This window comes from Hemiscyllium ocellatum, chromosome 7, assembly GCF_020745735.1.
Source record: "Hemiscyllium ocellatum isolate sHemOce1 chromosome 7, sHemOce1.pat.X.cur, whole genome shotgun sequence".
Lineage (NCBI taxonomy): Eukaryota > Metazoa > Chordata > Chondrichthyes > Orectolobiformes > Hemiscylliidae > Hemiscyllium > Hemiscyllium ocellatum.
Genome location: NC_083407.1, coordinates 69,407,707 through 69,433,602, shown reverse-complemented (window position 1 = coordinate 69,433,602; position 25,896 = coordinate 69,407,707). Strand labels below are relative to the sequence as shown.

Sequence of the window (25,896 nt, the reverse complement as noted above, 5' to 3'; positions counted from 1 at the left end):
AAAGTGTGAATGGATAGGCATGCTTAGACCAACCAATGAAAACTCAATTTTTCAAAATGTAGCTAAAGAGTATAAAGTCATTTTTTTTCTCCTTTATTCTTTCCTGGGATATGGAAAATGCTGCCAAGATCATTGGTTGCACTTTGACCCACGTGGCTTCCTGGGTCAGTTAAGAGTCGACCACATTGCTGAGAGTCTCGAGTTACATATAGGTCAGACCTGTAAGGACAGCAGACTTCCTTTGTTACAAGGGAAATTAGTGAACCAGATGGGGCTTTACAACAAACTGGGTTTAGTTTTGTGGTTACTATAACTGAGATTAATTTTCAAATCCACTTAATTTCCTAAATTCTACTGGCCACTGTTCTGCAATTTGAACTCTCACCCTCAGAGCATTAGCCTGGACATCTAGGCAAGTACTGCATTGACGTGACCACTGTGTGTCTCTCTAAAATTTGATTGATTTATTTTTCTGCCTCTAACTGAAATGTTATTTTTACAAAATAAAATGTAAATTAGATATTGGGAAAACACATTCTAGTTCAAATTTTCTTCAGGCTCTATAGTTACGTGTTGAAAAGCCTGATGGGAATAGACCTAAAAAAAAGGTGGAAATTTCTCTTTAGTAAATGAAAATTCTATTATAGCTCAGTGAATGCAAAGCAATGAAGTAAAATTGAGCAGAATACAACTTGAATTTATAATTGTGTATTTAAAACCAATCATACAATTAAAAATACTTACCACCAAACGGAATGATGCAAATATTATATTTGGAAGCCAGCTGTACTATCTTAACAACATCAGAATGACAATCTGGAAAACAAAATAATTTTTGTTGCAAGAATGTGCTATCCATGGTAGAAGATGCAACACTTCTGACTGCAATCAATTATTCAGACAATATGAAATAAGGCAAGAATACATCTGCAACAGTTTCACATATAATTTGAACAGAATTACACTTTAGATAAATACATAGAATTCTCTAAAAGAAAGTATGTTTACTATATATTTAGTGAACCAAATGCCAGTTTAAAAATGGTTTGCCAAAAGAAACAAATAATTACACTTACTCGGCCAGATTACAACATCTGGAATTCGTTCAACTTTGCCTTCACGTAAAGCAAAAATCTCGTGTAAGCAATGGCCTGCATTTAAAACAAAGTGCATCAGTTGATCACGAAATAATTTTGAATTTTATATACCTGTATTTAAAAAGGCTCAGATTTCTTACCATGCGACCTTATTAACCGGTCCTCTGGATCGTGTGAAAATGGAATACCCAAGTCTTTTATTTCCTTCAAACATTCTTCATTTAGAATGGGCACTGGAAGATCTTCCAAGTTCGGTGTGGTCTTCAAATGTTGAAAAAAAAGGTCATTAGCGTCTACAAATCATTGCCCAATTAGATAAGAACAGTCTATTAAGTTAGTAGCCTTACCAAAATGTGAGGATGTCAGAACAAGAATGAATGCAATTTTTATTCGCAAATTTATGGGCCAAAATTTGCTTTTTTAATTTAAATGCTTGAGTAAGAAAATAAGTTCACTGGAATAAATTAGACTATCGTAGGAGCACTAATATTTTGTTCAGAAAAAAGGAAACCAGAACCTGAGCTGGGCATTTGTCTCATTTTCTCAGTTTAAGCAAATAATGTAGAATTTGCCATTTACACTAAAGGAAACAAAATATCAAAGGAATGCCAAAGGACTATTGCCTATATGTTTCATACCCTTGGGGTAGTTCTGTGCTCCAAACTTGCTCCAAAAGATTTTTCCATCCATTCCTTCAAAGCTGGCAGCACCATACCACTAAGTCGATACCTGAACAAGAAATTATCATTTATCAGCTACCCTGAACATGGGGTGGGTATTTTTAAGAGGTCACTATCTCTAGTGACTAACTCAAAACTTTGTGTTCAGTCAAAGAATCCTGGTGCAATGAAAAGAAAATTGCTGCATGGTAATTTAGTGGTAAGTGCAATAATGCTTGCAAGCTTACAACATTTTGATATTGTTTAAAAAGTTGTACTTCTAAGCTCTGCAAAGCACTGAAAATTCTAATTCCTACTTACTCTAGCGAGAGAAATAAAGCATCATAAAACTGAAAAAAAAAGTACCTTGAATTTAGAAACTATTTGGTCTGCTGCAAAAGTAAATTAACAGTTCACAAATTGAAATACTCATTACTGAATGTCAAATTTCACTATTTTCTATCTCAAAAACATTCCAGTTTGCAAGAGTACAGATATTAAATAAATTTGAAAATGTTGAATGAAATTGAATAAATTTAAATTTAACTCTTGGCCACATTCATATTGAGGATTTAAACTGTAATTGTCAAAGTGTTAAACTGTCATAAAAATTCAATTGAAAAATGATATTGGCGTCCTCCTTCTGTTCATTCTCAAATTGCTAACGGACCGGCTTGATCAGTTATTTGCTATTAAGGTTAAATTGAATTTTGTTGCAGCATTTCTCACAATTTCTTCAATAGGAAAACAATTCTGAGAGAAAGCTAGAAACAGTCACTTATTTGGAAGAGCAAAATGGCCGTTTCAGTTTGTTCCAAGGTTCAGAAAGTTATCAGCCTTATTTTTAATAATTGTTGCTTTCAAGTTTATGATGAAATTAAAAAGAAAAGGTCTCAAGAGTAAACACGTTTATAATCTGCTTGAGATTTGTAAGTTTCTTATAAAAGGGACAGAAAGTTAAATAAATCTTATATAACAACTAGTACTCTTTATTTTAGTTCAGTCACAAATGACATGGATTTAATCTCCAGAAAATTTCCAAAGCTGGAAGCACAATGATGTAAGGCAATGATGGAATAGGTTTACAATGTCTATACACTGAATGAATTTTTAAATTGTGTTTTGTTCTATTATCCTGGCAGTGGTGTCAAAATTGCCTATTAACTTGTTGTTCACTTTCTCTTGGAAAAAGAATCTAGCTGAAAACTGTGCCCCCTCCAGATGTTTCCACAAAATTAACTGAAGTTGTAAAGGTCAGGACAGATCAACAAGATCAATGGACTTGAATATATGCTTGTTCTTGAATCTGTTGGAAAAAAAGACATTAAATTCACTCACGAAGGACCAAAAGATTCAAGAGTTCAGACTTTAGCTTAAAATGTTACTAAAACCATAGACTAAATCACAAAAAATTGCAACAATTGAATTTTCACTGAATGAAGTTTGCTGGTAGAACACAAGTCACAGGTGTCAACGCAAATTTGACAGCAGCACTCCAGGGTAATGGAGAAACAAAGGAAGACAGTTTTCTAAAAATGACTTGTCAGTAATTAGTGCGGATACTGTAGAAGAAGGAAAAAATTCAGTTCTAAAACATAAGTTCAAACTTCAGAGTAATTGAACAGTTGTTCATGAGGGAAGAACCAAGCGAAGGTTCATGCTGAGTGAGGACAAGTAGTTTAAATAACCCATAAATTGGCTAGAAACATACCAGGATTTTCAGATTGATCATCAACATGGACTTAAGGGAATTCTTCAAGTATCAGAGGAAAAATATATCCTGCATTTAAGCAGGAGGAGAATGATTCATGTTGTTTGAGACTAGTTAAAAAGATCTGGACAATAAGCAAAACAGCCATTGCAAAGAATGTTCAGAGTTACACTCAAAGTAATTCAAAGACCGATTTAAAGCAAACACTAAATTATGATTCTAAAAGAACAAAGGACATAATAAAACCACTAAGAGATTGAGAGAAGATTTCATCTCCATTTATAGGTAGACCTAATAAAAATTTGAAAATCTCGGGGATTGTTTGCAAGCAACACTGTGGTTCTTGAAAATGTTACCCAAACTGAACTAAATATGCCAGCATTTAATCAAATATACTAAGAAAGCCTATAAATTGTGCAAACTGAGAAAAGTGATATTCAAAGCATAACAGAAGTCATGACAAATAGAGTAAGTGGGCGGCACGGTGGCGCAGTGGTTAGCACTGCTGCCTCACAGCGCTTTAAACCCGGGTTCAATTCCCGACTCAGGCGACTGACTGTGTGGAGTTTGCACGTTCTCCCCGTGTCTGCGTGGGTTTCCTCCGGGTGCTCCGGTTTCCTCCCACAGTCCAAAGATGTGCGGGTCAGGTGAATTGGCCATGCTAAATTGCCTGTAGTGTTAGATAAGGGGTAAATGTAGGGGTATGGGTGGGTTGCGCTTCAGCGGGTCGGTGTGGACTTGTTGGGCCGAAGGGCCTGTTTCCACACTGTAAGTAATCTAATCTAATCTAAAGTCTTCATCTATAAAAAAGGTTCACAATTCATGCACATTCCACTTTAAATCCTACCAACTATGATTGATGGCAATATCTTAGTCCACGTGTTAATGTGGATTGTACACTGGTGAAGTGAGGAGATTGATAAACATACAATCGGGTTGTTAAAACTTGCAGAATTTTTCGAGTTAAGTATGAAGAATGTTTTTTTAAATCAGTGACCACTTATCTTTTACAAAGGTAGATGCTACAACTATGAAGTTTGCAGGATTTATTATAGTTGGGACTCCCTAGGGGAACATGAAGCAGAGGAGGGTCATGTGACCTTCGCTGAATTCCACGATAAGCTCAGGTGACTTGATTGTTAAAGGCAGGTCTCGATTGTCTAACTGGGAAGACAGCAAGAGATATTACACCAGTAAAGAAAGACCAAAGCAAATGAGTCCACAATGGACAGACTACAGGTTTGATACACAATTAGGAATGCAAGGTTTTGGCAATAGTTGTATGTTAAATTATTTAAATGCACTTAATTGCATGATGTAATGGAGTTGGGGGAATCCAAAAAATACCTAATTAGCATGTCTACCTGGATACAAAAGCCAATGAGCTTCAAATTCCACGTGAATGGACTTTGAGAAGGCAAGAGTGCATACAAACTCACTGTAGGATTGGGTTGCAGTCTTCTCCCAAGATATCACTGAATCCGAAAGATTTTGTCAAATATTTATTGATGACCAGAGTACAGAGACAGAGGCAGCTATGTTCTATTATCATCCACACAGAGTGCAAATGAGTGCTCACGCTCAGATTGAAAAGATGAAATTTGCAAGCATTTAAACAAAGCACAAAGGTTCTAGCTTTGGCTGGAATAAAGATTCTCCAGGAAAGCCAGCTACTAAACAGATTACTATGAAAATGTGATTGCAAGTATCTGACTGGGAAAGCAAAGAGGAACCAAGCAAATGGAAACTGAAAATAGTCTGGACTAGTTACTAAAGGTGATTATAATCCTAGCTGATATTACTAGTTAAGTCAGATCCCAAAATAAAAAGTTGGCTTGATAAAATCAAAACAAAGTATGATCTAAGTAATAAGATGGTCCTTCACTGAAACTCTAGCACAATACCACAGATTTGGTTTTAAAACAGAAGTTTATGACACAAAAAAAGGGAGATAAATAGGAAAAACCAAGCTACTTACATGAAACAATAGAAATACAACTAATCTGCCCCAACATCATTATGTCACAGTATTCAAACACCAGAGAGAATTTCTCTCTCTCACATCTGGAAGGCTGACTTAAAATGTTTCTTTCAATTCCTGGAGAGTTTGATAGCCTTTTGCTCGATTAATCATACAATGGAGTTTAAACCTGTTTAGTTTTAAAACTCTCCAGGGTACTACCCAAACACCTATAGTCTGGAAATCAAGCTTTTCCCGTGAACATTATTGACTGGTCAGCACTGAGGATTGGTGATAAAGCAATAGTCTGGAGCCCATAGATAGATTCCAAAGCAAAGAATCCCTTTCAGTCCTTGCAATCTGCACATGATTGCAGGTCATCTGCTTTCTGAATTAGCCAAATATTTTGCATTGGGCAGCCTTTGGACTCTTTTGGTAGGCAGTATACTTGGACCTAATTTCTACAACAAAAATGAAGTATTTCTGCTGTAGTCATAAAATCAACTGAGTGTAAAGGATGGAAAAAAATGCCTTACCCTCTTGCATATTTTGACTTTTGTTTGTGTACTTTTTATATCATACTTCTAAACACTAATTAATCACCAACTCTCCAGCTAAACAGCACCGTAGCCATTCCTGCCACAGCTCAAAGGCTCCAGCAAACACTATTTCTTTTTATTTAAGACATATTTGCATTGCAAAAATCAATGTCCTCAGGTCATTAGACAACAAGTGCCTGGTCTCTGTTGAGGAAGATGGTTGTCAAACATTCAATTCTCTTTTGGAAAACATTTTCCATTCCAGCTCAAAAGTAAAAGGTAACCTTCTACAGAATTTCAACTTTAAAACAATTGAGAGATTTGATGAGTGGGGTGGGGGTTAAGGAGGTAATTCTTCCAAAGTTATAAAAATTTAATTATCTTTTCAAACCACTGAAGAACAGGAGAATGAATATGGATTCAAACATTTGGGACCAGCTATTTGCAACACAGTTTGAAGATCAAAACCACAAAACTGGACGGTACTAACACAACAATTCTATGCAACAGTGAATGCTACGATAAGTTAGCAGGGTGTCACAGATTTATTAGCATTCAACTGATCAACGCTTGCATTTACAAATGCAATCCCATACAGCGCTGTCATTTTAAAACTCCGAAGTTTCCTGTACTTACAAACAGCTATTTTACATTGCTCTGCATTGTATTCTGACGTCCGTACGGACTCGAAAATGGAACTCATTGGCAACATGGAAATTGCCGTATTAGATATGCATCCAGATTTCATGCATGCTATTTGTGGAACTGGGGGTGAGAGTGTCTACTCTTTCCATGCCAATTTCACATCCTTGATGAAATTTATTTTTAAACACACTGGGAACAAGGTTTTAAATCCTACACCTGATTCTAGTGAGTTTCTGTCAGAAACACTCTGGTGAAGATGCAAAAAAAAATCAGAAGGCAATTTGCAACAATGTTTCTTATTGAAGATAAAAGATTACTTTTAGTAGTTTAATACAAAGTTCTAAATTACATGAATTTCAGTTATGCAGTATTATTCTCAACTTGCAACGTTTTTTCGAAAGATTACATAAAGCTATTTTATAAAAATATACACCAACTGTGTAGGACGAGATGGTTATATTGTATGTAATCAGACATGTTTATGAAATATGACTGAATCAGTAATGACCACCTGAGGGATAACATGGGTCTTTCTAAGATTTGAATACATTAGATTTGCTTAAAACACATGGAAGGAATTCACTTTGTGTACACGCGAAAGATTAAATATCATAAAATAAGAGGATGCTGTTAACCCTTAACATATAACTCTGAAGTCCTACAGTCTGTTAATTTCAAATAGAATAATCGACATTATTTTGAAAATCTGCATAGATGTTTGAAATAGTAAGCAATACTGTGATTCACATTTCTCATTTTAACCTTGCAAAAAACTGCAGAAACACGTGAGATATAATGCTGTTCTTCTGGGTTTTCTTGTTTATCTTTGACTCGAAAATGTATTGCCTTCAATAGCATTCTTACATAAAATATGTGCAGTTCTCATCGCAGTTAGTAGTTAATGCAGAAAAACAAGTCAAGCATGACAAAGAACATTTCTAAGTATTGCCAAATGTAAAATAGAATCCTCACCTTTTGCCTGTAAATTCACCTTGCCCTTTCTTGTTAAATGTAAACTTGGAGTCGTTGTATCCCCATCCATTCCACCTAAGGATCTCCTGCCTTAAAATAAAAAAAACACTTCAATGTGCAAAAACTGAAATATTCGAGAGCTCATGAAGCTAATTCATTAGATATTTAAAAATATAAATGCCTTTGCAGATTAAGTAGTGCAGCATACTTTAGTGCACTAAAAATAAATAAGCAACATAAACAAGACATTTAAAATGGTTCAATTAAACAGCTCATCTTATGCATCTTTGATGATAATGTCTCAAGGCACTTCACAGGAGCAGTAGAAAACAAACACCATGCTACATAAGGAGATATGAAAAGAAATGACCAAAAGCTTGGTTTGAAGTGTATTTTAAAACAAGAGCCCATTAAAGGACCAAGCAAAGTAGACAGTTCATGAGCTATCAGAAGGAAATTCAATAGCTTATGGCCTAGCCAAGTTGCCACAATGCAGTCATTATAAATCAGAAACACTCAAGAACCAGAATAAGAGCGAAAAACATGGATAGCTGTGAGAATTGAGAAGATTTCAGCAATAGGAAAGGGAGAAGCTATTCGAAGGTATTGAATTTTGAACTTTGTTTGATCAGTAGCCAACAAACGCCAACAGGCAAAGAGCTTGGTTTGAAATAAGGCATGTGCAGCAGAATTCTGGCTGATAAAGCAGTGTACAATGTGAGAAAGCAGACCACATTGATCAATAGCCAAGACATCAATCAACATTTCAGCATATGAGCTTGGACAGGACTGAAATCCAGTATTAATTAGGAGATGGAAATAGGTAGACATGACAATTGAATAAATTTACAATTGGAAGTCATCCTGGGGTCAAAGGTGAACTAAGGTTGACAGGCTCAACCTTATACAGTTGTTGGGGGGAGGGGATGGGCTCAGTATCAAGAAAACAGAGTTTGAAGATGGAATCAGAAACAATGGTTTCAACAATTTGATTGGAGCAAATTACTGCTCATCCCTACTGGATGTGAGATATGCAGCCAGTAAGTTTGCAACGGATGAATCAAGAGTGTGGGTGGTAAAGGTAGAACTGGTTAGCATCAGCATACACACAAAGACTTACACTAATGCTTTTAGATGATATCAAGTGGCAGCTTGTTGATGAGACCAGGAGAAGTCCAAGGATAGATCCTTGGGCAGGACAAGAGGCAACACCTTCACATCAATGTATTTAATTATGAAGGTCAAGAAAGAAAAGTCTTGCATAAATATTGCTGTTACTGGTTAAAAATACAAATCATCAGTTCTATTAATAGACTGTTATTTTACAGAAAATTTACAATTGATTAGATTGAATATGCATATTGGTAAACAGTCACAAAGAGAATTTGGGTTTTATAAACCAATTCAAATGTAATAGTCATGGACAGTGAAATAATGGTGTAGTTCACAATGTACTCCATATTCATCTAAAATAGCACAATCTTGTGCTGAAGATGCCAAAACACCAAACTGTCCAAATCAAGCTAACAGTGTAAAATTCTCCAACAGTGTGTTAGTTCCAATTCCTTCACACAACCAACCATTACTCACCTACAAATATCTGGAATTAAAAAGCTAAATGATGATCATGAATCCACTGCCAATTTTTGGGGAAAACCAATCTGGTTCATTAATGTCCTTTAGGAAAGGAAACCACCATCCTTACCTGGTCTGGCTTACATGTGACTCCGGGCCCACAACAAAGTGGTTGACTCAATTACTCACTGGACAATTAGGAATAGACAATAAATGCTGGTTGAGCCTGTGACACCCTCATCCTGTTAATGACTTTAAAAAATCTACCACAAAATTATTTTCGCTGATCTTTAGGTTCCAGTTTGGCAAATGAAGCAAGCAGGTCACAAAGTTTGATGTACGTTGCATTATGGCAAAAAGGGAAAAAAACTTGGCAAATAAAAGCTACATATTTTTAAACAAAGAGAAACTGATTTAGGCATTATGTTATGTCATTCTTGTTCGAACAAATTATTTTCTGATCCTGACAAGTCCAATCCACAATTTCTTCCCAGGTCAAACTTTTAGTTTACCAAAACATGACTTATTTCCTGCCAAATGTGACTAGTGTTTTGATTGCAGCTTCTGGTGTGGAGATGGGGGAAAATGAGGAAAAAAAAATAGATGTCAATTCAAAGCCAAAGATCTAAATGCAGCAGCCATAGCTTTTTTCTTTTATCATTTTTGTTAGTTGATTTGAACAATCCTTTTGGAGTAACACCAAAAAATCAATGTGCTTTTGTTTGCAAATATTTTACAGTATAATTTTAGTCATAATCAGCTATCATTTGTTGCACTGCACAAATTAGAAAAACACTTAACTATGAAGCTAATTAAAACTTCAGATATTTTGTAATAGACACATTTTTCTCAAGAATTCAACTGCACTAGAAAACTTCCGGTGAAGTTATTAGTAATGGGTCTTCCCCCTTGTTCTGATGCTGCTCCTTTAAACAAGGTTATCATCGAACCATAGGATCCCTACAGTGTGCAAATAGGCTACCTGGCCCAACAGGTCCACACCGACCCTCTGAAGAGTAATCCATCCAGACCCATTCCCCTACCCTTTTACTCTACATTTACCCTGACTAATGCACCTAACCTACACATCCCTGAACACTTTGGGCAATTTAGCATGGCCAATTCGCCTAACCTGCACATCTTTGGATTGTGGGAGGAAACCCATGCAGACACAGGGGAGAATGTGTGGAGTTTGCACAGTCAGTTGCCCAAGGCTGGAATTGAACCCGGATCCCTGGCACTGAGAGGCAGGAGTGCTAACCAGTGAGCCACTGTGTCCTTGGCTTTTCTTTCAGAGAGGTCATAAAAGACAGATTCTGGAAAATCTGGGGTTCAAGGGTTTCAGGGCCAATTTGATTATAGCTAACAGATACTGCCTCAGGCAAAAGGCTTTTAAGCTTTGAAAAAAAATGGTCAGTGCTCCCAAATCAGTGTTTCTCTGATTTGGTTTGAGCACTGTAGAGTTGAAAAAAGCTGCTGGACCCCAAAGAAGTAGGACCAGGCTAATCCTCCTCTCTCTCTCTCTCTGGCTTCTCACCTCTAAGACCCTTGGTTTGATTTATCATTTTGTGCCAAGGGTTGCTTATGGGGATTGTTGCAAGTATTGGGAACAGCATCATTAAGTTGGATAACCTGTTGGGTTTATGGATAGGTTAACTTATTCTGTATTCTGTCCTCTTGTTTGTTTCATTCGGTAATCTTGTAAATAAATTCTGTTTTGTTTAAAACTACGTGGTTTGACCAACTGCATCCCTCCTGGGATATCCATGTTATACCTGCTTAAAACGACTAGCAAAGTTACAGTCTGGGCTACCTTCTGGAAATGTTTTGAGGGGGGTCTGGCCTGATCCATAACCTCAATAGAAATTATATAAGTTTGGCAGATTTGCTTTCCAAGGTTATGGCCAAAGCCATGCATATTTGCATGACGTTAAGAGCGTCAAAATATAGCAGCTATCAGAAATTAGTTTCACTTGATCCACACATTTGACTGCATTGAATCATACAGACCCAATAACATTGAGCTCATAACTACACAGCATATGGAAAGCTCAGCTTATCATATTGTTCCATCTTGTTCACATTTACTGAATAGCAATATTACACGTATATTAATGCATGCACACATGCAACACCTATACAAGGTAATAGCTAAAAATCTAAGTATTTTTTAATATTTGATTGCCATTCTTGAACATACTTTAAGCAGCTGTTTCACAGCTGGACAGGGTATGCACTAGTAAGTACAGTAATGGATCACTGAAAACACGCCAGTGAATAACAGTGATTTATGTCAACCATAGTGTTTTAATTTTCATTAAATTATTGGCCTTATTGTATTCATAATACATGACTTGGCACCTATTTTACAAATATTTATTACTCTGACAGTTTGGATGCTTCCAATATGATCATCTAAACAGCTATAGCTCTGAGAACACCATGGCAATTTGGATGAGTGGCATTCATTCTATAATCCAGTGATCTAGCGTTAAGAAGCAAGCTTGACCATTCCATTCTTTGAAGCTTATTAAGGTGAAGAATGAAAGAGAGACGACCAAAAAAAACATTGGAAAAGAAAACCTCAAAAAATTGTTTAAAAAACTAGATAATGAAAACAATGAAAAGACCAACGTCTGATTATTTGTACGTTGTTAATCCAAGTCTCTTTTTCCATTATCTAGAAGAGCTCTCATGGACAACTGAATTGCTTTTCTCCCCCATCAAATTGCCTACTTTGTTTCCTCCATCTATTAACCATGACCAGTAAATCACCTGAATAACTGAATCTAAATCCAACTGATGTGCAAAGCCCCTGGAGGGCAAGGGGCCTAAATCAAAATGGAATTGGAGGAGAATACTGTTCAACTCTCACTACCACTGAAGAAAATTTACACTCTGTCAAATGTTTTAACAAGCCCCTCTTCTCCACTCCCTATCCACCAACACCCATCGTATATTCCACAAAATATTCGTACCCCAAACATTACACCAACATTGAAATGAAAAGCTTTAGGGTCACTTTTGACTAAAGATTGAGTGGACAGAAAATGCAAATACGTCATAACATATGTTTAGGAGAAGATGACATTGTGGTTGATGTCACTGGGTCAGGAATCCAGAGGCCCCAGAATGTGTTTTGGGAACATCATAGCAGCTAGGGAATTTAAATCCAAAAGAAAAAAAATTTGGGATCTCAAAGCAAATCATAGTAATGGCGACCATGAAATTATCAGCTTAACTTGTACACAAACGCCCTTCAGGGAAGAAAATTTGGCAACCTTACTGTGTGACTCCAGACCCACAGGTATGCAGGTGCCTCTTGACTGCCTCCTGAGATAGCTAAGTCACTCCATTTATAGTCAATTAGCATCAGACAATGAGAGCTCACCTTGCTAGCAAAGCGCACACCATGAAAAAAAAACTTTAAAACACCGATGCAGAAACCAAGAATTGTAACATTGAACTGTACAGCACAGTACAGGCCCTTTGGCCCTTGTGGTTATGCCAACATTTTATCCTACTCTAAGATCAAACTAACCTACACATCCTACATTTTACTATAATCCATGTGCCTACCCAAGAGATGCTGAAATGTCCTTCATGTACCTAACTCTTACCACTGCTGGTAGTGGATTCCACACACCCAACTCTGTGTAAAGAACCTACCTCTGATATCTCCCCTAAGCCTTCCTCCAATCACCTTAAAATTATTACCCCTCATGACAGACATTTCCACGCTGGGATAAAGTCTGACTATCCACTCTATCTATGCCTCTCATCATCTTGTATACCTCTATCAAATCACCTCTCATCCTTCTTCACTCCAGTGAGAAAAGCTCTAACTCCCTCAACCTTTCTTCATAAGACATGCCCTCCAGTCCAGGCAGTGTTCTGGTAAATCTCCTATACAAGGAGCATAATGACTAAAACAATCTTTTCCACATAACACTGAACAGCAATACAATATTTAACATTTTTTTTAAAGTAACATTCTATGACGATGCTCCCCAGTTCAAAATCAGGTCACCTACCAATCACGATAGAATCCCCAGTGTGGAAGGAGGCAATTTGGCCCATCAAGTCCACACCAAACCTCTGAAGAGCATCCCAGCCTATCCCCACAATCCTGCATTTCACATGGCAAATCTACCTAGCCTGCACATCACTAAACACTATAGGCAATTTAGCATGGCCAATCTATCTAATGTGGAGATCTTTGCACTGTGGGAGGAAATTAGAACCCCTGGAGGAAACCCACACAGACAGGGAGAACGTGCAAACTCCACACAGATGGTCACCAAAAGGTAGAATCAAATCTGGGTCTCTGGCGCTGTGGAAGCAGCAGCGCTGCCGAGTTTACCCTTTGCTTTTTCTATTTTCACTGAACTACTTCACTCCTTACTCTACTTTAACTAATATATTCAGAATGAATTAGTGAATCTCCCACAATCTGGCTGAAAAGTTGTTTAACAACAAAGGATGAAGCGTGCTTATCAAAAGTAGTATGTCCCGGGTTGATAACTTCAGACACACAAAGTAACCAAACTAAAGGGGAGGAGTTTAAGTTATAGATGGAACTTTAGTCTCATCTCTGGATCTTTGCCTTTATGTACCTTTAAATTCATTAACTCTAATCTTCTGATGAGTTTTAGCTTTGGACATGGTAAAAAAAAATAAAATCAACTCTAGTTCTAGCACAGTTGTTCTAGTTAAGTTCCTTATAGCAAATCAAAACTAAACATCTCAGATGGAAACTCCACAGCAAAAAGATTCCAGATTTATGCCATCTGTAGTTCTGTCAGCTTTTATTTTAACATTTATTTGGGCAAAGTTGTGGCTAATCTAGGATCCTATGCTGGACAAGAAGTGGAACAAAGCAGAGGTTGATAGTTAGGTAGTGGCACTGTCACTACAACAATTACATCTTTCTATCAAATCTGAAATGGGAGTCATGACCAGTTACCAATAGCCTAGGAAGCATGGTGTCTCAGTGGTTATCACCACTGCCTCATACTGCCAGGCACCCAGGTTTGATTCCACTATGCAGGGTAACAGAGACAGGGTAGATGGGAGTGGGGGGGGGGAATGTTCTTCAGAGGGGTCAGTGTGGGCTCAAATGGCTGCTTCCACACTGTAGGAACTCTATGATTCAGGTCATCCATGATTTATTCTGTTCCATTTGGGCATACACAGTCTTAAGATTATTACTGTACACCCTTGCATTGGTTATTTTGTACTAGACAATAAAACCAGCATGGATGAACCTTTACAAAGTTCAGAAAGAAAATTGGCATAGAAGAAAATTAAAATTTTCAAGCTAAAAGTTTAAAACATTTCTTAAAAAAAGTGACAGAGGGCACTGTGCTCAAAATTATTGCATCATTTGTGCCTAATTTCATAAAGAAAACAACATGCATCCTTAAGCTACTACTCAAGATACTACAAATCTATGCTTGGAACACATACACAAAACATAAATAAAGAGTATCCATATATAAACTTTGTAAAAACACAATAATCACTGGTCAGCAGGCAGAGTTTTGATGGTGCAATTCAATATTCTGCCATCCAATAGCAATTTGTTACTGCCCATAAACGTATAACTAGCCTTTATTCTTTGAAACTGTCAGTTAATTTAAAAATAACCACATACAAAGCTACACGTATTAAGCAAAACAAAGCAAGTTGTTTGGCATCAGAGTAGCATTTCTGATAGAATATAAACAATTTTCAGTAAATAACCTGTAAGCAGCTTTTCCTTTGAATCATTTGAAAAGTCCATATTTTCATGATCGCTTCAGGAAATCCACATTATTTGTTAAAATTATCCATCTGAGTTAAGATGGTGCATGCTTATGCTAGAATATCTAACCAAAATTATAAATCAAACTATTATTTCCTTCCTTTTTAAGATTTGGGTGATTCATGTTACTTGATAACTAATTACATAGCACGCATTTGCATTGCACTTTAAAGTATTCCAGGGTACTTCAAAAAGTCATACATAACAAAATCAAACACTGATGAGGGAACATTCAGGAATTGAAAGTGCAAGGTCAAATGTGATTGATAATGCCAAACTTAGTGTAGGAAACATGAAGGAAGGATGCAACAATATACAAGAAAATATTACAATACTAATACAATTGCATCTAACTTGGCGGTGAATTAGTATAGAAGAATGAAAGGTTGTTTATTTTCGTCAAGAAAGAGATTGCATTGGAGAAGAACAGAAATGGGTTAAGGACAAAAGGTATCTAGCTCATTGTTAAAAAGCCAAGTTGAAAGGCAGATATTGCATGAAATAAATTTCAAATCATAATTACATTACACTTGTCTCCACATAATAAAAACAATCTAGACAGTAGAGAAGCTGAAATAAACTTAAGGATGACATCAAAGCTTAGGAGTTATAACTACCAGAAAAGGAATAAGGGTTTTGCCCTCTAAAAAAGCTGAACGGTGATCTAATAGAGGTCTCTAAAATAACCATCAGTTTAATAGGGTAGACAGAGAGAATAGATTTCCAGAATTCAATGCATACTTAAGTTAAAGAGGAATTCTGGAGAATTGGTTTATGGAGTGGATGGAATATGGAACTAGTTACCACCAGGAGTCTTTGATGAAAATAGCATAGATGCATAATTGGAAAGGTAGATAAACAAAAAATAAAAAGGCATAAAGGAATTGCTTCTAAGGGTTAGGAGATGACTGAAATGAGATACAAAATGTGAGCAGAATTCAGTTGAGATGAATGGCCCATTTCTATGCTGTAGACTTGGTAAGCACATAAGCCCTTCATCTTTGTCCACTTCAATATAAATCTTAAAACCATAAGCTTCAAGATCATAAGTTGGTTTCATTCCTCACAGAAAGATGCAAAAGTGAATTCCAATTACACATGTGCATGAGCAACTATGCCCATCACATCATCTAACCAAACTCTTGGTTGATTAGTTTTGTAAACTAATCGCAGAGTTTTGTAAAAGCAAAGGTTTTATCTGAGATTGATATGGATTTTTTTTAAGGAAATTCAGAAATGCAAAGTTCATAGGTTTTATTTTGCACTTGTTAGATTACTGGCCGTCAGTGCTCATGTGTGGAATAGACTGCCACCCAGTGGAATTGAATGGCACACTCCATTCACCAACTGGTCACAGATTAAAAACCAATCCTCAGAGGCTTTGTTCGATTACAGGTCTCAACTTGTAATAAGACCCAGACACAATTGGACAAAATAAAACTGTCAGCTGCACAATGCCAACAACTAATCTGATCCAGAAGACTAGAGTGACCAGGAGAACTGACTGGTACAATTGGAATTATTCTCAGGTGTTTTGACCAACACTGCTTGGACTTAATACTGTTTCACCCACTTATGCTTGAGCTACAAGTGGATATGATGCACATTAAAAAGCAGCAGTCCTTGACTCATGGTGGAAAAAATGTCAACAAATACATTTGTCGTCTAGCCTGGTGATTCTATACGTTGTTTTAAAATGAAGTCAGTCCTGGGAAACATATTATCTTCTCAAGATAAAAGTATGCATGAAAAATAAAAGTTGAGAAACTTGGTGCAGGTAGTTTTTTATTTTGAAAAAAAAGCATAAAACTGAATAGCCCATTGAGTTCCAAGCAATAACCACTTCTAACTGATCTGAATGTATCCCAAAATTATCAAATTAAAAAGTTTTCATATGGTCGAGAGAGAGAGAAAAAATATTTAGTAATCTCAATCCAGTTCCTACTGGAAACAAGTCAACACCACAATTTATATAAAATTAAAGACCACAGGCTGGCGCAAGAAACAACTGTCTTTTATACTGGTCTTTGTACACTGCTTAAATAGATGAATGGTTGAAGTGGAATGAGATATTTTATTCGATATCTAGAATTGCCACCATTCAGGATTTCCTGAAGTCTCCAAAAATTCATGAACCAATCACTCAGATCAACTTGAGTGTGTCATTGAAGAATGTTTTTAAAGTAAAGATTTTTAAAATTTTTTTTGGACATTTGTTTCAGTTGCATAAATATTAAAGGAACAGACAGGTAATGACCATCAAAAATCACTTAATCCAGCAAAAGTTTATTCACTTACCAATTAACATGTGAAAGCAGTGCTTTATGAGCCTATAAGTGACAACAGGGAACGGATAGCGGCAGTGAAGCCATCGGATGCATACTGTCCTTAGATAAAACCTCTATTTGAACGTGGAATTTATGGGTCACTGGCACCAGTTCTGGGCAAATTGGGATCTGTACCAATTGGACAATCTTCACCTGACCGTGCCAGGGCTGGGGTTCTGGCAAATGTATAAACTGGGAAAGAGAGGATTTTAAACTAATACTTAGATTACTTACAGTGTGGAAACAGGCCCTTCAGCCCAACAAGTCCACACCGACCCACCAAAGCGCAACCCACCCATACCCCTACATTTACTCCTTACCTAACGCTACGGGCAATTTAGCATGGCCAATTCACCTGACCCGCACATCTTTGGACTGTGGGAGGAAACCGGAGCACCCGGAGGAAACCCACGTAGACACGGGGAGAACGTACAGACTCCACACAGTCAATTGCCTGAGTCGGGAATTGAACCCAGGTCTCGGGCGCTGTGAGGCAGCAGTGCTAACCACTAAGAGAGGGGTGGGGGCAGAATCAAATTTGGGAACATGGTAAAACAGTGTCAAGCCAAAAAGAAAGGTTTTAAATATGGAAAATGATAAATGACAGGAAGGGGTCGAGTACAAAGCCAAGTGTAAACCAACGGATAAGACTAGAATTTACCAAGGAAAAAAAAAAGGATGAGGTGCAGGCTCTGTAGCTGAATTAATATAGCATTCAGAACAAACCAGATGAACACAGTGAAAATACAGAGGAAACTCGATTATCCGAAAGACATGGGCGGTGAGTATTTCGTTCAGTTAATCGAATGCCAGATAACAGTTAGCCACGCATCGTGACCTTCTGATCTTGTTCGGATAATCTTACATTCAGTTAATCGAATACCAGATATTCGCAGTTCCTCTGTAGATTGTACCATAGTACAAGCTGGTAGCCATTACAGAGACTTTGGTGCAGAAAGACAAGGATTGGGGCCTAAATCTTTAAAAGGTACAGGACATTTAGAAAGGACAGGAAGCTAGGAAACTATGAAATGCTACAGTTACAGACTGTCTTGCATAACAAAAAAGTGCAAATCAAGTTCAGAAAACCAGGATGTGGAAACTTATTTTTAAGATATAATTGACAAATATAATTGATAAAGGCAAGTTAAGGCTCCTTAACATTAATCATATGGCAGGGTGGAGCACAGAAGGAAAAAAATAATGATATACTAGATAGAGTATGTGTAATGAGTTATGGTTTGCAATCTCATAATGAAGGCACCCATGGGGAGCAGTGCCAAAAAAAACATTTTACATTGTTTAACAAGAGGATTCAGTCTGAGAACAAGAGAGAATTACAAGGCATAGCACAATAAGTTAAATTGACAAATTATTTTCAGAAACATAAGCCAGTTGTTGGAAAAGCTCAGCGGGTCTGGCAGTATCTGTAAAGAGAAATCAGAGTTAATGTGGCCCTTCCTCAGAAATAACTACTTTAAAAGGATTGATCAGCAGAGATGTAGTAACAGAGATTTAAGGAGAGATTTCAGAATTCAGTCCAAAAAGAGTGAAAATTTCCAAGAGACAGACCCACCTTCTTTGCATAACAGGAAACAATAAACACACTAACTTAAAGAGCATACACAGGTGCAAAGACACAGCAACAGCTCAAAAGATTAAGTAGAACTAGAAACAAAGCATGACCAAAAATTAGAGTTTGAGAGAAAGCTGTCCCAAAATAGAAAAACAGTTATGAAGAAGTTCAATAAATACTTTAAAAAAGAAACAGTTAACCAACCGAGTGTTCATCCTATAGAGAGAGAGACTGGAGAATTAATAATGGAAAATAAGCAAATGGCAAAGTGATATTTTGGATCAGTCTTTACCAGAGGATGAAACAACATTCCAGAAGCAGCAATAAATCAGGAAAAGGAGGTGGGGAGAAATCCAGAAAAATCACAATCACCAGAGTAGCAGTACTGAATACGTTTTTGAAACAGCAGGCTAACTAGTGTTCGGATCCCGATGAAATTCATCCTAGAATTTTAAAGGAAGTGGCTAATGAGATAGTTGACAGAGTCATAAGAATCAGTGATGTACAGCATGGAAACAGACTCTTTAATCCAACTCATCCACACCGACCAGATATCCTAACCTAATCTAGTCCCATTTCCCTCCAAACCTTTCCCATTCATATACCCATCCAGATGCCTTTTAAACGATGTAACTGTACCAGCCTTTACCACTTTCTCTGCCAGCTCGTCCCACACACTTATCAACCTTTGCATACGAGACCCCTTTTAAATATTTCTTGTCCCACCTTAATCTAATCTAAGATTACTTACAGTGTGGAGACAGGCCCTTCGGTCCAACAAGTCCACACCGACCCTCCGAAGAGTAACCAAGACCCATTCCCCTTCATCTCACACTACGGGCAATTTAGCCTGGCCAATTCACCTCACCTGCACATTTTTGGACTGTGGGAGGAAACCGGAGCACCCGAAAGAAACCCATGCAGACACTGGGACAATGTGCAAACTCCACACAGACAGGTGCCAGAGGCAGGAATTGAACCTGGGTCTCTGGTGCTGTGAGGCAGCTGTGCTAACCACTGTGCCACCATGCAACCCACGTGTAGTTTTGGAGTTCCCTACCCTTGGAGAAAAGACCTTGTCTATCATCCTATTCATACCCTTCATGATTTTATAAACCTCTAAGGTCACCCCTCAGCTCCAAGGAAAATAACCTCAGCAGCAATGTTCCAACAGTGGCCTAACCAATGACATGTTGCAGCTGCAACATGACCTCCCAACTCCTGTCCTCAATATTCTGATCAATAAAGGAAAGCATACCAAATGCCACCTTCACTATCCTCTCTACCTGAGACTCCACTTTCAAGGAGCTATGAGCCTGCACTGCAAGGTCTCTTTGTTCAGCAACACTCTCCAGGACCTTACCATTAGTTGTATAAGTCCTGCTAAGATTTGCTTTCCCAAAATGCAGCACCTCGCATTTATCTAAATTAAACTCCATTTGCTACTTCTCAGCTCATTGGCCCATCTGATCAAGATCCTGTTGTAATCTGAGGAACCTCCTTTGTTGTCCAATTTTGGTGTCATCTGCAAACTTACTAACTATACCTCTAATGCTCACATCCACATCATTTATATAAATGATGAAAAATAGTGGACCCAGCACCGATCCTTGTGGCACTCCACTGGTCACAGGCCTCCAGTCTGAAAAACAACCCTCCCTCACCACCCTCTGTCTTTTACCTTTGAGCCAGTTCTGTTGCCAAATGGCTAGTTCTCCCTGTATTCTGTTAGATCTAACCTTGCTAACCAGTCTCCCATGGGAAACCTTGTCGAACGCTTTATGTTCGTAAAGATCACATCTACCACTCTGCCCTCATTAATCATCTTTGTTACTTCTTCAAAAAACTCAAATCAAGTTTGGGAGACATGATTTCCCACACACAAAATCATGTTGACTATCCCCAATCAGTCTTTGCCTTTCCAAATATATGTACATCCTGTCCCTCAGAATTCCCTCCAACACCTTGCCCACCACCAACATCAGGCTCACCGGTCTATAGTTCCCTGGCTTGTCCTTACCACCTTTCTTATACAGTGGCACTATGTTAGCCAATCTCCAGTCTTATGGCACCTCACCTGTCCCTATCGATGATACAAATATTTCAGTAAAAGGTCCAGCAATCACTTCCATAGCCTCCCACAGAGTTCTAGGGTGCACCTGAACAGGTCCTGGGGACTTATCCACTTTTATGCGTTTCAAGACATCCAGCAGTTCCTCTTCTGTGTTATGGACATTTTTCAAGATGTCACCATCTATTTTCCTACATTCGATAGCTTCCATGTCCTTTTCCACAGCTTGATAATCAGCTAGAACTCAAACGTGGTGCTTCTACCTCAGGGCAAAGACACTACCCTTCATATGTCAAGCCCTTAAAACTGGCCAATATTGATTATAATTACACAGCTGGTTACAATCCTCTGGCATTTCTCCAAAGTGTTGAATTTACATACAGAAACTTTTATGATCCCAATAAATGTTTCACCCTTATATCAGTACGAAATAATTGAATTGTGATGATAATGCAACCAGCAGCATTTGTATCAATGGTGGCAGGTCCATCTACAATCAGCTAAATGAACAGAGTAGAAGGATCAAAAGGTTACCTCCTGACCTGTGTGTCAATATTCCCCCTTGCAAATAAATAAAATAAAATAGGGCAGCACAATGGTTAGCACTGCTGCCTCACAACACCAGAGTCCCGGTTCAATTCCAGCCTTGGGTGACTGTCTGTGTGGAGTTTACACATTCTCCCAGTGTCTGCGTGGGTTTCCTCCAGGTGCTCCGGTTTCCTCCCACAGTCCAAAGATGTGCAGGTCACGTGAATTGGCCATGCTAAATTGCTGGATTAGCCATGCTGGAAGAGCACAGCAGTTCAGGCAGCATCTGAGGAGCAGTAAAATCGACGTTTCGGGCAAAAGCCCTTCATCAGGAATACAAGCAGAGATCACTTATCCCTCCACCCTTCAGACTCTGCTTTTACCATATTGTACTCTATTAGAGTGCCGCATTGTTGATGATACTGCTCCTCGGATGCTGCCTGAATTGCTGTGCTCTTCCAGCACCACTAATCCAGAATCTGGTTTCCAGCATCTGCAGTCATTCTATTTACCATGCTAAATTGCTGATAGTGTTAGGTGCATTAATCAGAGGGAAACGGGTCAGTATGGACTTGTTGGGCCGAAGGGCCTGTTTCCACACTGTAGGGAATCAAACTGTCGAAATTCAACCTCTCCCTATAGCTCAATCCGTCCAACCCTGGCAACACCCTTTTAAATCTTTTCTGAACCCTTTAAAGTTTCACAACATCCTTCCTATAGACCAGCATTGCATACAGTATTCCAAACGTAGCCAAAACAATGTCCTGTTTAGCCGCAACATAACTTCCCCAACTCCTATACTCAATGCACTCGCCAATAAAGGCATGCATACCAAACAAGTCTTCATTTCCCTGTCTACCTGTGACTCCATTTTCAAGGAACTATGAACCTGCAATCCAACCTCTCTGTTCAGCAACACTCCCCAGAACTTGCCCTGACTTGCCTTACCAAAATGCAACATCTCACCATTTATTTAAATTAAAATTCCACCTGGTCATTGGTCCATTCTGTGGTTATTAGACCATCTGATCAAGGTCGCACTGTATTCTGGATTGCTTTTCATTTTCTAAACCTCCCTTGATTCAGAAAAGATGCCATGTGTTTGGAATATAGCAAATGTAAACCTTCGTGCAAAAAGGGAGAGGACAGAAAGCAAGAAACTATAGGCCAGTTAGCTTAACATCTGCCAATAGGAAAATGTTAGAAGCTATTACTGAAGAAGTTGTAGCAGAGCATTTGCTTAAGGTAATTAAGGCAGAGTCAACAAGGTTGTGAAAAGAAAATCAAATTTGACTAATTTACAAGAATTATTTGAAAAGTTAACATCTACTGTGCATACAGAGAAGCTGGTGGTTGCATTAATCTTATAGAAGACATTTGAGAAGCTACCACAAAGGTTATTGCAGAAAACAGGGTCACGTATTGGCATGGATTGAAGATTGGCATAAATGAGTCTTTTTCAGGTGGGCAAAACGCAATGAGTGGTGGGCCACAGGGAATGATGCTGGGACATCAACCTTTTACAATTTATATGCCAACGTGGCTGACCACATAAAGATAAATAATGAATCTAGTTGTGACAAGGACACAGGGGAGGTTATAAAACAGATACGAATAGTTTAAGTAACTGGCCAACAATGCGGCACTCCAATAGAGTACAATGTGGTAAATTGTGAAATTTCCCAATTTGGGAGCAACACACAGTAGATGTTGATAAGACAGTTCCTCTGATGGGATAACTAAAAACAAGCAGTCACTTTTTAAGTAATTAAGTCATAGAGATGTACAGCACAGAAACAGACCCTTCGGTCCAACTCATCCATGCCAACCGAAGGGATCACAATTTAAAACAAAAGATCAGACGTAATTTCTTGAGTGTCTTGAAGTTTTGGAACTTTTATTCCTGAAAACAGTGGTGGAAGCAAAGTCCTTAAATTTTCTTTTAAGAGAGAGAGGTAGATAGATTCTTATTGAGCAGGAGGGTGAAAGGTTAACAGGGGTGGATAGAACATGGGCTTGAAGTTACAAATCAGATTAGCAATGATCTTCCTTATTGACTAGTAGTACAGGCTGCAGGGAGGAAATAGCTTACCCCTGTTCCTTTATCACATGCCCATATATTCCAGAGCTGCAAACTGCCAAACCCCAAATGTGGGCAGGTTAGTGTCAAATAGTGGGGCACTGGAAAATCATAGCAGATCAGGCAGCATCCAAGGAGCAGGAGACTGCTGCCTTATCTGCTGTGCTTTTCCAGCACCACACTTTTTGACTCTATCTCCAGCATCTGCAGTCCTCACTTTGTCTCATGGATAGGTGTGTTTGGAGTTGGCTGCCGAAAAGATACCCAACAAATACGAAAGACAAGTTTTGCAGAGTTCAGATGAATTAAACCATATCAGCAAGTAAAGTTCAGACCACAAGTGTCAAGCAACAACCATCTCCAAAAATGTCAAACCTTCATCCTTGGAAAGTTTATGACATTAAAACCCAATCATTGACATCAGGGTCACTACTGAAACTTACGAGACCATCAACATGTATACACAGGTTACAAGCAAAAGCCAAATATTGGATATTCTAGAGAAAGTAATTCACCTCCTGACTATACACTTCAAGTCCTCCCACCAAGCCATTATAACTTTATTTTGTTCATTCACTAAATGTGGGCAGTGTAGCAGAGGGTAGCATGAATTGCCCATTCCAATTAAGAGTTAGCCATTTGGTGGGGGGCTGAACTTAAATGCAGATCAGGTAGGAATGGCAGATTGCCTTCCTTCAAGGACATTAGTGAACCAACTGGGTGTTTACATCTATTGACAATGGTTGCACAGTGACAACTGGGTCAGCTGTTTGCTCGATTATTATTAAATTCAAATTTCACCATCTGCCTTGGGCTTTGAATCCACATCCCCCCTAACATTAGCTGGGAGCTCTGGAGTACTAGCCCTCCCTTCTACAAACATGTCAAGAGCATGATGACATTCTCCGCTGCTTGGAATAACCCATCTCCAAAAAAAAACTCAAAGCCAAACCAACCACTCGATTGGCACCCACCAATAAGTATTTGAAAAGCTGAACACCATCAGCCCAAAGTCTCCCATGTCACACACCATACTGAATTTAAATCTATCAATTCCTCCATTGTCACTGGGTCAAAATCTTTGAATTCCCTGTTCAACATCACTCCAGGGGTGCTTTCCCCACATGGATGGCAGCGCTTAAAGCAGCACCACGTTTCCCCACATGGATGGCAGCGCTTAAAGCAGCACCACGTTTCCCCACATGGATGGCAGCGCTTAAAGCAGCACCACGTTTGAGGGCAGTTAAGGATTAGGAAGAAATGTTGAGCTGCCTTGCGAATGAATATAAAATAACATCCCTCCTGCTTGTACACAAAGGATTGAAAGTAAATAATAAATGAAATTTGAGAGACAAATGTGACAACATATCAAACATAAATGTTACAACTGCAGAAACCATACATTGCTGTGAGTAACAGAAATGCGGAGACAGTTCTTCAGCCAGAGAGTGGTGGGCCTGTGGAATTCATTGCCGTGGAGTGCAGTGGAGGCAGGGACGCTAAATGTCTTCAAGGCAGAGATTGATAAATTCTTGATGTCACAGGAATTAAGGGCTACGGGAGAACGCTGGTAAGTGGAGTTGGAATGCCCATCAGCCATGATTGAATGGCGGAGTGGACTCGATGGGCCGAATGACCTTACTTCCACTCCTATATCTTATGGTCTTAACAGGAAAACTGATACATTGCTAGCTGATCTCCTGAGAACAGTATCCAATCCAAGTCTGGAGATACTGTACCTTGTTTAATACTGCACAGTAAAGTATAAAGATTAGAGGTACTTTCTGCCATAATGGAGTATATCAAGGTATACAATTATCACGTACTACAGTAGATAAGTTGAAGCTGAACATGCTTGAAAACAAAATCTAGAAGCCAGCAGCTTTGATTAAATTAATACATACTTAAACTTTCAACTGTCCTTTTCTTTTAAAAAGTGCTCCAAAGCAATTAGGATCCTAGTTTAATTAATACCAATGGAGTATTGGATAATGTAATGGGAGTAGGATGATACTGGGTTTGAGTGGTGTCAGGTGTAGAAATACTGGACAAAGATGCAAAGGGGATGGGAGAATAATAATTATGGGCCAGGTACAATGTTCAAGTGCACTGGAAAACAATATCTAGGGTTAAGAGGGGAGAGGTGAAGATGACAGCAAGTTTTTGAAGAACAAATGAAAGTACAATAGCAGTTTTGGTCAGATACAAGAGTGACATGTCTTCCACTCTACTTAAACCATGCAAGCACATTTTTTACCAAAATCCTTTTGCTCAATTGGCTTGATAGCTGCTGTGTAATACATAATTCTGTCAACTGCGTGGGTTTAATGCCTGCATTGGCTGGGGCTAC

At 38.4% G+C, this 25,896-nt stretch overlaps 1 protein-coding gene across 1 annotated transcript in view; it reads right to left on the bottom strand.

Moving 5' to 3' along the window:
* Positions 1–25,896, bottom strand: part of agps (alkylglycerone phosphate synthase) — a 157,064-nt gene that overhangs the window by 113,202 nt on the left and 17,966 nt on the right. The window contains exons 2-6 of the mRNA XM_060827329.1: positions 7,584–7,673; positions 1,736–1,826; positions 1,238–1,358; positions 1,077–1,151; positions 745–816 (exon numbers count right to left, since the gene is read on the bottom strand). Of these exons, the coding sequence (XP_060683312.1) occupies positions 745–816; positions 1,077–1,151; positions 1,238–1,358; positions 1,736–1,826; positions 7,584–7,673 (449 nt within the window). The remainder of the gene's footprint in view (positions 1–744; positions 817–1,076; positions 1,152–1,237; positions 1,359–1,735; positions 1,827–7,583; positions 7,674–25,896) is intronic.